General features: G+C 45.5%; 1 protein-coding gene across 3 annotated transcripts in view; it reads right to left on the reverse strand.

Annotated features, from left to right (window-relative positions):
- ric3a (RIC3 acetylcholine receptor chaperone a) overlaps positions 1 to 12,348 on the reverse strand; it is a 105,756-nt gene that overhangs the window by 28,277 nt on the left and 65,131 nt on the right. For all 3 annotated transcript variants that reach the window (XM_038808112.1, XM_038808113.1, XM_038808114.1), the window contains exons 3-4: positions 3,502 to 3,586; positions 2,310 to 2,403 (exon numbers count right to left, since the gene is read on the reverse strand). In XM_038808112.1, coding sequence (XP_038664040.1) covers positions 2,310 to 2,403; positions 3,502 to 3,586 — 179 coding nt within the window. The remainder of the gene's footprint in view (positions 1 to 2,309; positions 2,404 to 3,501; positions 3,587 to 12,348) is intronic.

Below are 12,348 nucleotides of genomic sequence, written 5' to 3' on the forward strand. Positions count from 1 at the left end.
AGTGGATCTCTCTTAACTAAAGAACTTGTAACCGCATTTCCTTAGATATAAAATATAATTAAAGTCACACTTCATTAACTCGGTTAGTAATATTAAACATGGACAAGTATCTGTAACAATAAAATTGTATGAGCTGTTCCATATAACTCCTATGAATGTTTTTGCCTCTATCTCAATGAATAGGGAAGAACTGGGAACATAATTCTTTTGAAGTTTAAAACTGGAATAAAGGAGGTCAAAAGATCTATTCTATAATTGAACAAAGTTTATCTGAATTCTGCCCTGATAAGATCTGCAAGCTCATTTTCTTCAATTGGTTATTTCCAGGACAATTTCAATCAAAATATATCTCAAAGGACTAATGCCTTTGAAGTAACACTTTGAATGACAGGCAGTGATGCCTATCTTCGTCACCCTGCATGGAACCAGTTAGAATGGGGACACATGCAACTGGGAGATTTCTTCCAACATGAAGCAATCACTTCACATCAACAGAGTTTAAGGGCAGGTAGGATGGAATTTTCCCATGCAGATAAAAGGTGGGTTTTGGAGTGGATGGGGCAGCAAAACTGTAAATAATGGCAATGGGTTGGGATCTTGATGTGATTCACACCATTCAGCTTTCCCCAGGGGTTCATTGGGAAAGCCTGCGGCCAAGGCAGGAAGTCAATTGAAGCAGTTAAGAGGCAATTGGGGAAGCTAAGTACAAAATCAATCCTCTTTCTCAACAGTGCAGGATCTCCATGCTGTGTCTGCAGCCTGTCAGGTTGGAGAAGGCGAGTGTATAGCTAAAGAGCTTCAGCCACACCAGAGTTCCAGCCATGACCAGGTGAGGTGTTATTGTCCAACGCACTCCTACTGTCAGAGAGGGTGCTATCACTGCTTGACAGGTGATTGCCAACTATTGGGAAGGCACCTACCTCCAGCTGTCCTTCCCTTCTGTCAGCTTTCAGAGTGGCACAGGAAGAGCTCATGCAGCTGTCCACCTCTGCTTAAGGCAAAGGGCTCTCCACTGCTAACTGCTCCACCAGCAGTAAGAGTAACACCAGCTGCAGCAGCCTCCTCCACAGCAGCGACATGGCTCTCCACAGAGTAGAATGGATGGCCACTGAGATCTAGTTAGGAGGTGGAACCCCCTACACAGAGTCTACCGGCACAGGATCAGCTCTCTCCACATGTCCCGAGAGGCCTCAGTTCCTCATGGCAGTCACTGCTGACACCGGCAGCTTCGAGCAACAAGACCAGGTGGGCACACATTAGCAGTAGCTGACAAGGTGCCTGTTACTAGAGACCCACTGTGTCTTTGCCTCTCACCAAATTATGTGCTCCTTTCTCCTTTATGGAGAGAAATCAGGTAACTGAGCGCTGGTAAAGGCTTGTGTGCAGATGGCGATCGGCACCATTTGTAAAGGGCTATAGACCCAGGATAATTATAAATATTAACTGGTGAGATGGGGATGTGAGGTGTTTGGATAGAGGGAAACGGGTGGCACTGAAACTTGTGTTGACCTGATGCGTGCAGAGCAGGAGAAAGCTGAGAAAATCAGAGTGTGGATCTGAAAGTGCCACTCACCTTTCCCACCTCCCTGCGATGCTGGGTCCTCCTATAGCATTGTCTGCAGACAGGAGGGACCACACTTGTGCTGTTGCCCTCCTCGGCCTCTTTTATCCATTCCTGCTCGGTTGGCGAGATTGCCCTTTTGCATCCTGTCCTAAGGTGAGCTCAGCTCACTGCAGCCCCTCACATCCCTTAACTGAACCCCTTGGTCAGAGCAAGGAGATGCCACTTGTGGGTACTGCAGCCTGGAAAATGCAGAGCTTTTCCAAAATATGCCCCGGTCCCTTTAAACAGAAATCTTTCCTCTGATACAATAGCCTGCCCTTCTCTGATTTACTGAGGAGCCTCTTCATCCTTTTGCTCCGGCAATGAGGAACCAAAAGGCCTAGTAATCTGAAGGCTGGGTTCACAACCCGGCAATGGTTCCATTGTTGCTTCAGAGACTAAAGTGGTACGGTTCCACCCATAGACTTTTGGACTACAGTAAATCAATCACATTAACAAGTGGGAATAAGAGCATAAAATAATTGTATTGCATGGGCTTTATTAACTAGATTTCCAAGGCAATTGAGCTGTATATCAGACACTCCTTGATTAAGGATTAGAAGCCTAGTACTTCAAAATGTATTTGAAAATCTTGTTAGCAACCACTGTATTTAAGCAAATACACCTTCAGTACTTTAAAATTACAAGCAATGCTTGACTTGTTACTAAAAGACCACTTTAAGCATGTTAAATTATTATTTCTTACTTGTCTGATTCACTTCCCATTTTCAATACCAATTTCTCCATGGCAACTTCAGTCTCCTTCAGTTTTTCTTGAAGCTGAGCCAGCTCGTAATCAGCTGCAAAACATATATCATGTGAGTTTGTCATTCCCAGCAGATCTGCTTAAACTATTCGCTTGCAGTACCTCAAATAGTACATACTTGCAGTTTTTCTACCAGTAGCTGCAATACAGAATGTTGTCATCGCCCTGAATGATTTGGCCCCTAAATAAATCCTGGACACACTGTTATTGGCTGGAGGTCATAGAATTTGCAATGCAGAAGGAGGCCATTCGGCCCATCAGGTCTACACCGGCCCCTGAAAGAGCACCCTATCTTAGCCCACACCTCCATCCTATTCCTGTAACCCAGAAACCGCACCTAACCGTTGGACACTACAGGGCAATTTAGCATGACCAATCCACCTAACCTGCACATCTTTGGACTGTGGGAGGAAACCGGAGCACCCGGAGGAAACCCACGCAGACACAAGGAGAATGTGCAGTCTCGGCACAGACAGTGACCCAAGCCGGGAATTGAACCCGGGTCCCTGGCACTGTGAAGCAACAGTGCTAACCACTGTGCTACGTTGCCGCTGAGTCTATGTTAGATCTGACTTTTGCTTCTTTGACTAATCCAGACCTAAAGTTAGAATTAAATGAGTAATATAATATTGTTTTGAGCATCTCTGCTGTTGGCTATCTAATGGTGGCTGGTTACACTGAATTTACAGATTAACTATAAACAAAGTCGTACCTTAATGTAGGTAGGGCGGTACGGTGGCTCAGTGGTTAGTACTGCAGCCTCACAGCGCCGAGGACCCGGGTTCGATCCCAGCCCCGGGTCACTGTCCGTGTGGAGTTTGCACATTTTCCCCGTGTCTGCTTTATTAACCAACCTCCTCATAAGAAGACCATTAGTACCTAACTCTCTGGACTCACCCCCACAGCCCAAAAGGATGGGCAAGGTAGGCTGATTGGCCTGCTAAATTGCCCCTTAATTGGAAAAAAAAAATTGTGTACTCTAAATTTATTTATAATTTTTTTTTTAAAAACCTTAATGTAGGTAACAAATCGCACAGAAAAAGTGATCAGTAATTGATTCTGTCCAGTCCATGATAAAAAAACTCTGCCTCAATATGATTGATGCTAAGAACGTTAAGCAACATATACATACTAATTTTCCGCTTCATGTTCCCAGGTCTGGTGCCTGTACATTTCTTCCTAACTTTAGGGCTAAAGGTGCTACCTTTGAATGAGATCTGAAAGATACAAAAAAAAAAATCAGTTCATGCAATGTTGAACTTTCAAATATTAAATAGCCTTTATCAACAAGAATGCAAATGTCTTTACTAATGCGGATTCACGGCAATGTGACACTGGCATGCAACTCGTTTTGCTCCTTTCCTCACATTAAGTTTCAACTGATCAACTATTGCTTTGAGCTGTTCAATGGCTAAGGTTCCTAACTTATGCCAAGTTAAATCATTCTGTTCCATGAAAGATTTCACATTAGTCAGCCATTCTACTTTTTCATCTTAATATACATGAAGCCTACTGCTGTAGTCCTCTTAAAGAAACAATTTCAGCTATTGAACTTTTCCCTTCTTGCTTCCAGTTTATTTAATCAATGTCAGATTCAGCCCATTTACTCCAATTTTTTCAGATCCCAGATGCAGATCCCAATTCTGTAACAGACAAGGATGAGAGAGAACTGAAACCTAAATTCCCTTCATAGAAAATAGAACATAGAACATTACAGCACAGTACAGACCCTTCAGCCCTCGATGTTGCGCCAACCTGTTAAACCCCTCTGAAGCCCATCTACACTATTCCCTTATCGTCCATATGTCTATCCAATGACCATTTGAATGCCCTTAGTGTTGGCAAGTCCACTACTGTTGCAGGCAGGGAATTCCACGCTCTTACTACTCTCTGAGTAAAGAACTTACCTCTGACATCTGTCCTATATCTATCTCCCCTCAATTTAAAGCTATGTCCTCTTGTGCTAGACATCACCATTTGAGGACAGTGTCCTTTAGTGTCCACAATCAGTATGCTTTTAGAATGGCAAATGTGTGTGTTTCTTAATCCCTGAGGGTGTGGCCAATTTGAATAACCAGCAGCAAGCTTTTGTATATTTAAATACAGGCAATTACTTATTCATGCACTCACCCTGAAAATCTAACACTACCGTACTCACATGGCAATCACACGCAGATTCAAGAAAAATACAGTTCAAGAGAATAGTGAGCTTTTAGAAGTCATAAACAAAAGAATAGTTTGTTATTCACTTGTTAGGATCGACTTGGCAAAACGCATTGGAGGTCATTGTGAAGAAGGCCTTTTCACTCCTGATGGGTATTCTAGGCAAATTCAATAGTTGAAGTGATTTATCAGGATAATCGCAGAATTCCCTCGAAGGTATGAATTTTCAGCAGGTCACAAAGTTAGGTACTAATGGTCTTCTTACGAAGTGGTTGGTTTTCTGTACTGGTGGACTTGAAAATAAATATGCTTTGAGACCTTACGATATTGCAGCCTCCGGTCTCAAGACATAGATGTTGAGGCCTTTACCGCTGCTGCTGTTTCTTGCTATGTTTTGTAGACCATCTGGTTTCGGCCTGATTCTTGGGGCAATACATTTTGTTATTTGAAGACAATCCAGTCTGGTGACCACATGATCAATACTTCTATTGTCCACCCAAAATTCGAAGTCATTGCTATCTAATGGAGAATGGATGGTGACCATACACACCTACTTATGATTTCATTGGTTTCTCTACAGCTGTCATTAAGTTTTGACCTCAGAGACAGCAAATCTATGGCAGCAACCTAGAGGCTGCACTAGCCGTGGATGCAAATCCCGTAATGGCCGCTAAATCTCATGAGATTTCCTAAATGGGGTTTGCGTGTCATAATATATACCAGTATATCATGGTGCAGACACACACTGATGGACACACACAGGGACCAATCAACATGTACAAACACCGCAGCCAATCACCAGTTAGAATACACACACTATAAAGGCAGAGGGCACCACGGTTCCCGCTCATTCTGGGTGCTGCCTCTGAGTGTAACAGGAACCTATTCAGCCCAGCACGGACTCACAACACGTTCTGAGAGAATCAACTGGTTCGGACAAGGCTTAGGGCTCTAGTTTAAGTTAGCATTATTTAGACCCATAGTCATCGTGTGTTAATTAGTTAGAAGTAGTTAATAAAATTGAGTTGAACCTTCATCTGTGTTGGAAGTGTCTGTTCAACTCTCAAGCCTGCACAAGCCAAGACATCAATAGAAACATAGAAAATATGAGTAGTAGTAGGCCATTGGACCTCTTGAGCCTGTTCCAGCATTTATTAATTTCATGGTTGATCATCTAACTCAGTAACCTGTTCCCACTTCCCCCCACCCCCCTCTCCCCCCAAGCCTTTTGACCCCTTTTAGCCCCAAGTGCTATATCTAACTCCTTCTTAAAAGCATACGTTTTGGCCTCAACTGCTTTCTGTGGTAGTGAATTCCACAGGCTCATCACGCTCAGGGTGAAGAATTTTCTCCTCATCTCAGCCCTAAATAGTTTACTCCATTTCCTCAGACTGTGACCCAGTTCTGATTTCCCTTGCCATAAAGAACACCCTTCCTGCATCTACCCTGGTCTAGTCCATTAGAATTTTATAACTTTCTATGAGATCCACCGTCATTCTTCTAAACTCCCACAAATATAATCCTAACTAACTCAATCTCTCCTCAAACGTCAGCAGCACCATCCCAGGAACCAGTCCAGTCAACCTTTGCTGCACTCCCTCTATAGCAAGATCCTTCCTCAGATAAGGAGGCCAAAACTGCATACAATATTTGAGGTGTGGACTCACCAAGGCCCTGTATAACTGCAGCAAGAGATCCCTGCTCCTGTACTCAAATCCTCTCACTATGAAGGCCCAACATACCATTCGCCTTCATCACAGCCTATTGTAACTGCATGCTTACTTTCAGCAAATGGTGTACAAGGACAACCAGGTCTTGTAACTTCTCAAGGTTCCTTAAACAGCACCTTCCAAACCCACAACTACTACCATCTAGAAGACAAGGGCACCAGATACTTGGGAACCTCAGCACCTGGAGGTTCCTCTCCAGACCACTCACCATCCTGACTTGGAAATATTTCGCCGTTCCTTCACTGTCGCTGAGGCAACATCCTGGAACTTCCTCCCTAACAGCACAGTGGGCATACCTACATCTCAAGGACTGCAGCGGTTCAAGCAGGCAACTCACTACTAATTTCTGAAGTGTAACTAGCGATGGGCAATAACCAGCCACGCTTACATCCAGTAAATTAATTTTTTTCAATTCCCCTTTCCCAATCTATAGCTATTGAAATAATGATCTGCCTTCTTGTTTTTGCCACCAAAGTGGATAACTTTACTTTTATCTACATTATACTGCACCTGCCATTGTAGATGCCTCCTTGCTCAACTTGACCAAGTTGCACTAAAGATCTCTGCTTCTTCCTCACAGCCCACCCTCCCACCTAGCCTTGTTTCATCTGCAAATTTGGAGATATTACGTTTAGTTCCTTCATCTAAATCATTTAATGTATATATTGTGAACAGCTGGGGTCCGAGCACTGATCCCTGTGGTACCCCACTAGTCACTGCCCACCACTTGGAAAAAGATCAATTTATTCCTACTCTGCCAACTAGTATTCTATCCATCTCAACACACGACCCCCAATCGCATGTCCTTTAATTTTACATGCTAATCTCTGAAGTGAGACCTTGTTGAAAGCTTTCTGAAAGACCAAATAAACAACATCCATTGCCCTCCCCCTCATCAATCCTACTAGTTACATCCTGAAAGAATTCCAGTAGATTTGTCAAGCGTGATTTCCCTTTTGAAAATCGTTGCTGACTCTGTCCGATCCTGTCACTGTTTTCCATGTGCTCTGTTATTAAATATTTTCTGATGCACTCTAACCCCACTACCAACGTCAGGCTGACTGGCCCACAATTCCCTGTTTTCTCTCTACCTCCCTTTTTTAAATAGTGGGGTTACATTAGCTACCCTCCAATTTGTATGAAGTGTTGCACAGTCTACAGAATATTGGGTGATGACCACCAATACATCCACTATATCTAGGACCACTTTCTTAAGTACTCTGAAATACAGATTATCAAGCCCTGGGGATTTATCAGCCTTCAATCCCGTCAATTTCCCAACACCATTTCCCTCCTAATACTGATTTCTTTCAGTTCCTCCTTTTCACTAAACCAAATGTTCCTCAACATTTCTGGTATGTTATTTGTGTCCTCCTTTGTGAAGACCGAAAACCAAAGTATGTATTTAGTTGGTCAGCCATTTTTTTGTTTTGTGTTATAAATTCCCCTGCATCTGACTGTAAAGGACCTACATTTATCTTCACCAATGTTTTTCTCTTCACATACCTACAAAGGTTTTTACAGTTAGTTTTTATGTTCCCCACAAACTTTCTCTTGCACTCTATTTTCCCATTCTTAATCAATCCCTTTTTCCTCCTTTGCTGAATTCTAAACTTCTCCCAATCCTCAGATTTGTTGTTATTTTTCTGCCCAATTTGTATGCCTCTTCCTTGGATCGAATATGGTCTCCAATTTCCCTTGAAAGCCATGGTTTGGCCACCTTTCCCATTTAATTTAGCACCAGACAGGAATGAACAATTATTGCAGTTCACCCATTCATTCATTGAATGTTTGTCATTGCCTATCCACTGTCATCTCTTTAAGATGTTCCCCAATCCCTCATAGCTAACTCGCACCTCATACCAAAGTAGTTTAGTTTATTTAGATTTAGGATCCTAAATTTAATCTAGTTGATTCAGAATCAACTACGTCACTCTCCATCTTGATGAAGAATTCTATCATTTTATGGTCGTCCATCCACACAGGGCATCCAGATATTGTTTGTACCAATGTATACCACGACCACTGGCTGTTCATCCTCCATCCTCCAGAATGTCCTGTAGCCGCTCTGAGACTGAGACATCCTTGACTCAGAACCCTAACCCGAGCCCCAGAAGGCAACTTACCATCCAGGAGTCTCGTTTGTGTCCACAGAAATGCCTATCTATTCCCTCTACAAGTGAATCCCCTACAACTGTTGCATTCTAACATTGCTACTCCAATCCCATGCAGCAGTGCCAACCTTGGTGCAATGAATTTACCGGTTGCTGCTTTCCCCTGAGAGGCTATTCCCCCAACGGTATCCAAAGCGGTATATCTGTTTTGCAGGGGAATGGTCACAGGAGATTCCTACACTGCCTGCCTAGTTCTCTTGCTCTGCCTGGTAGTCACTCAGTCCCTTCCTGCCAATGGAGTCTTAGCCTGCGGTATGACCACCTCTCTATACGTGCCATCCATGATACTCTCCACCTCATGGATGCTCCACAGCGTCCCCAGCCGCCGCTCCAGCTCCAAAACCCAGGCTTCCAGGAGCTGCAGCTGGAGACACTTCCTGCACACATGTGGATTACACAAACCAAGGGTTTAGAAAAACATCCCAATGCATACTTTTTTAAAAATTCAGAACACCTTCTGCTCACAGAGAGTGAGAGGAAATCAGTGCAGTTTGCCTGTCTCTCCTGTCTGTAACGTAATTATAGAGGATGGTATTTAATACTATCTACTGTAAAATATTACTGAGGAGGCTGGGGTTAGAATCATAGAAAAGTTACGGTGAAGGAAGAGGCTATTCAGCCCATTGTGTCTGTGCCAACCAACAAAGGGAAAAAGAAACTAGACGCTCATTTTAATCCCACTTTCCAGGAGCGGGTCCATAGCTTTGCAGGTGACAGCACTTCAGATGCAGATCCAGGTAACGTCTAGCTCAGTTGGCCAAATGGCTAGAGTGTGGTTCAGAATAAATGTCGACAGTGCACATTCAATTTCCATTCTGACAGAGGTGGACTCGGAATTTGCCTCTTGGCACCTTCGCCCCCTCAGGATGGAAGGCTGTGTGGTAAACCACCACTGATAAAAACCGCCCAGAAAATGGCTCAGGTGAAGCAAGGACCTGGCTTCGAGCAGAGTACACGCCAACAAGTAAAACTGTTATTGAAGTTAATAGGTTCCTTAAAAGGGATTAAAAAGCTCTTTTGAAGAGAGGAATATTGAAGAGTATGCAGGCACGTATAGAGGAAAGACACTGGTGTAAACCTGACGTGCAGAAGACCCGTTTCTCTGTTGTAATCCTCTACAATTCAATGAACAGACATTCTTCACTGCTACCATACAAACTAAAATCTGATTGACAGTCAAACATCATCTCAGGTAAACAGAACCATCCAGGCTCTGAACTGGGTCCAAATATTGTGTTATTTCTTCAATGTTGCATAATTTCCTTCAATGGCCACAAAGTAATACTGAAGCATAGCCGAGCATTGTCCTATTCACTTTCTCAAAGCATTAAATCAAAGGATCACCAAATAGATTAGAAGTGTTATTACATGCAGCACTCTTCATTTTCACCAATCATATTTGCTGGTCTCAGCTCTAACCTACTTCTACTGTCCCACAAAGGTGAGCATCTCTCTGGGGTATTAAATTCAATCAGTGATATTGTTTCTTCAAGACACAATGAGCATTGCTGAAGAGGTAGCTTCAGTCTGCCTAATTTCTTTTTGGAGAACAATAGATGAGCTAGATCAGTCAATGGCAATTGCACTACACTATTTGATCACTGTTCATCTTTTCCGTCCATTTACATTTCACTCGAGTGAGAAGATTTCCCTTTTCCCTCTCTCTCCACACAACTTATACACTTCGATTTCATTAATATTTAATAGGGCTATTTTTTTAACTCGAGGAGGAAATTGGGGGTGCAAGAGTCACAGCAGGTAGTGAAAAGTCTCACTCAACCACGTGCGAGGGCCAGAAGGTGTTTACTGTCTGGTGCCATGTACACACTCCAATTTTGAATCTGGTCCAAAATTGATGGGATTACATCATTGCTGAAGGGTAGGAGACATAGTTGGAGAGGGTCATGGCAACATTCCCAGGAAGTTAAGTTTGTATTGGCAGGTGGTCAACAAAGCCGCAATTGATGGGACGGGTGGGTAGGGAGGGGCGCTGGGGAATCCACGTTTTCCTTCTCAAGTCAGAATACATACTTCCCTTGCTCCCAGACCACCAAGGAACCTTTGGAAAATGTTTTTAGGATCACTAACCTGGGCCTGGATCCTTGCTGCCACCAGCTTTTGTTCAAGGTTAAGTTGGCATTCATGTCCTAGTTATGTTACTGGGATGCAGCATCCCAATTCAAATGAAGCCTCTGCTCATCTGGGCCAGAGAGCCTTCCTATGCCTGAATTTAAGCAAGTAAACATATGGGCGCGATTCTCCGCTCACGCGCGGCATCAGGAGGGCCGTCGTGAACTCGGCCGAGTTTCACGACGGCGTCGGAGGCCGCTCCTCGCACCCTATTCACCCCCCCCATAGGGGGCTAGGAGCAGCGCTGTGAGAAACTCGGCCACCGGGCCTTGACGCTTGCGCCAAAGCGGCATGCCGAGAATGACGCGACGGCGGCGCCTAAGTGACATTAGCCGCGTATGCGCAGGTTGGCCGGCTCCAACCCGCGCATGTGCGGTTGCCGTCTTCCCCTCTGCTGCCCCGCAAGACATGGCGACTTGATCTTGCAGGACGGCGGAGGGCAAAGAGTGCGTCTCTTAGAGACGCCGTCCCGACGACCGGTGGGCACCAATCGCGGGCCAGTCACCTCCCGAGCATGCCCGTGGTGCTCGTTCTTCTCTCCGCCCCCCACAGGCCCCAAACTTACCTTTCGCACGATGTTCATGCCGGCAGCGACCAGGTGTGGTTGCCGCCGGCGTGAACAGGTCGGGAACGTCAGACCGCTCGGCCCATCCGGGCCGGAGAATCACCGGTCGCCGTGAAAAATGTGGGAGAATCACGTAGGCGCCGCCGTCGTGTCATTCTCGGCGTGCCGCTTTGACGCAAGCGTCAAGGCCCGGCGGCCGAGTTTCTCACAACGCCGCTCCTAGGCCCCGGGGGGGCTGGGGGAGGGGGGGGGTGAATAGAATGCGAGGAGCGGCCTCTGACGCCGTCGTGAAACTCGGACGAGTTCACGACAGCCTTGCCGGTGCCGCGCGGGAGCGGAGAATTGCGCCCGAGGGACCTGAACTTATTGGGAGTGTGACTTCACCACTCCCACCAGTGCAGTTTCTCCTGAGCAAGAGGTGAGGAGGTTAAAATTGGGCCTTTTTTATGCTCTTGTGTTCCAGTATTTACAAAGTTTTCTTTTTTCTTTCCCATGCCTAAAGTGTCTACTATCCAGTCCCGGATGGAGATATCCAAACGTTTTAGAGCAGGAGGCCAGATAGGTGAGATAAAAACCAGGGGTGGGATTCTCCGTTTCAGAGACTAGTGTTGACGGCAATGCAGAATTTGTGGACTTTCACGGCAGAAAACCTGACGCTACACCCGGACTGATTCCACTACTATTGAGGGGCTAGCACCGGTGCTGCGAGGAACACACTCGATTCCAATGAAAAACGGTGTGGGATTCGTCGGGTCCGTGATTGACACTCAGGAGGTGGACAAGCTGCAGCTGCACATAGATATTGCAGTCCCCACACTCACTAACAAGATGGCACTGGTTGTGTTGGAGCATGCCCATACAGCTGATGGGTCGGCTGGGGGCAGAGGGGACCCAGGGGATGTCCTCAGTGTCACCTATATGACCTGTGGCACTAAGTACAAAGTGGGCTGTTAGCGGGGTGCGCAGCTGCATGGCTACCTTGCCAGCTGCGGCAAGGGTGAGCCCTGCCTGTCCACCCCGATCCCACAGCCCACCTCCTGACCACCCCACGCTCCTCCCCCCAGCCCTGGCAGAAGCCCCCCATCCAGCGGCACAACTGTCAGCAAATGATGGCGATGTTGGGCACTTTCTATATCCCCTCTCTCTCCATCAGCGGCAGCCATGCCGGTTTCACAATTTTTAAAAGCACAAGTGAACCACGCCGTCGGGAACTCGGT

Source organism: Scyliorhinus canicula, chromosome 9 (assembly GCF_902713615.1).
Source record: "Scyliorhinus canicula chromosome 9, sScyCan1.1, whole genome shotgun sequence".
Taxonomy (NCBI): Eukaryota; Metazoa; Chordata; class Chondrichthyes; order Carcharhiniformes; family Scyliorhinidae; genus Scyliorhinus; species Scyliorhinus canicula.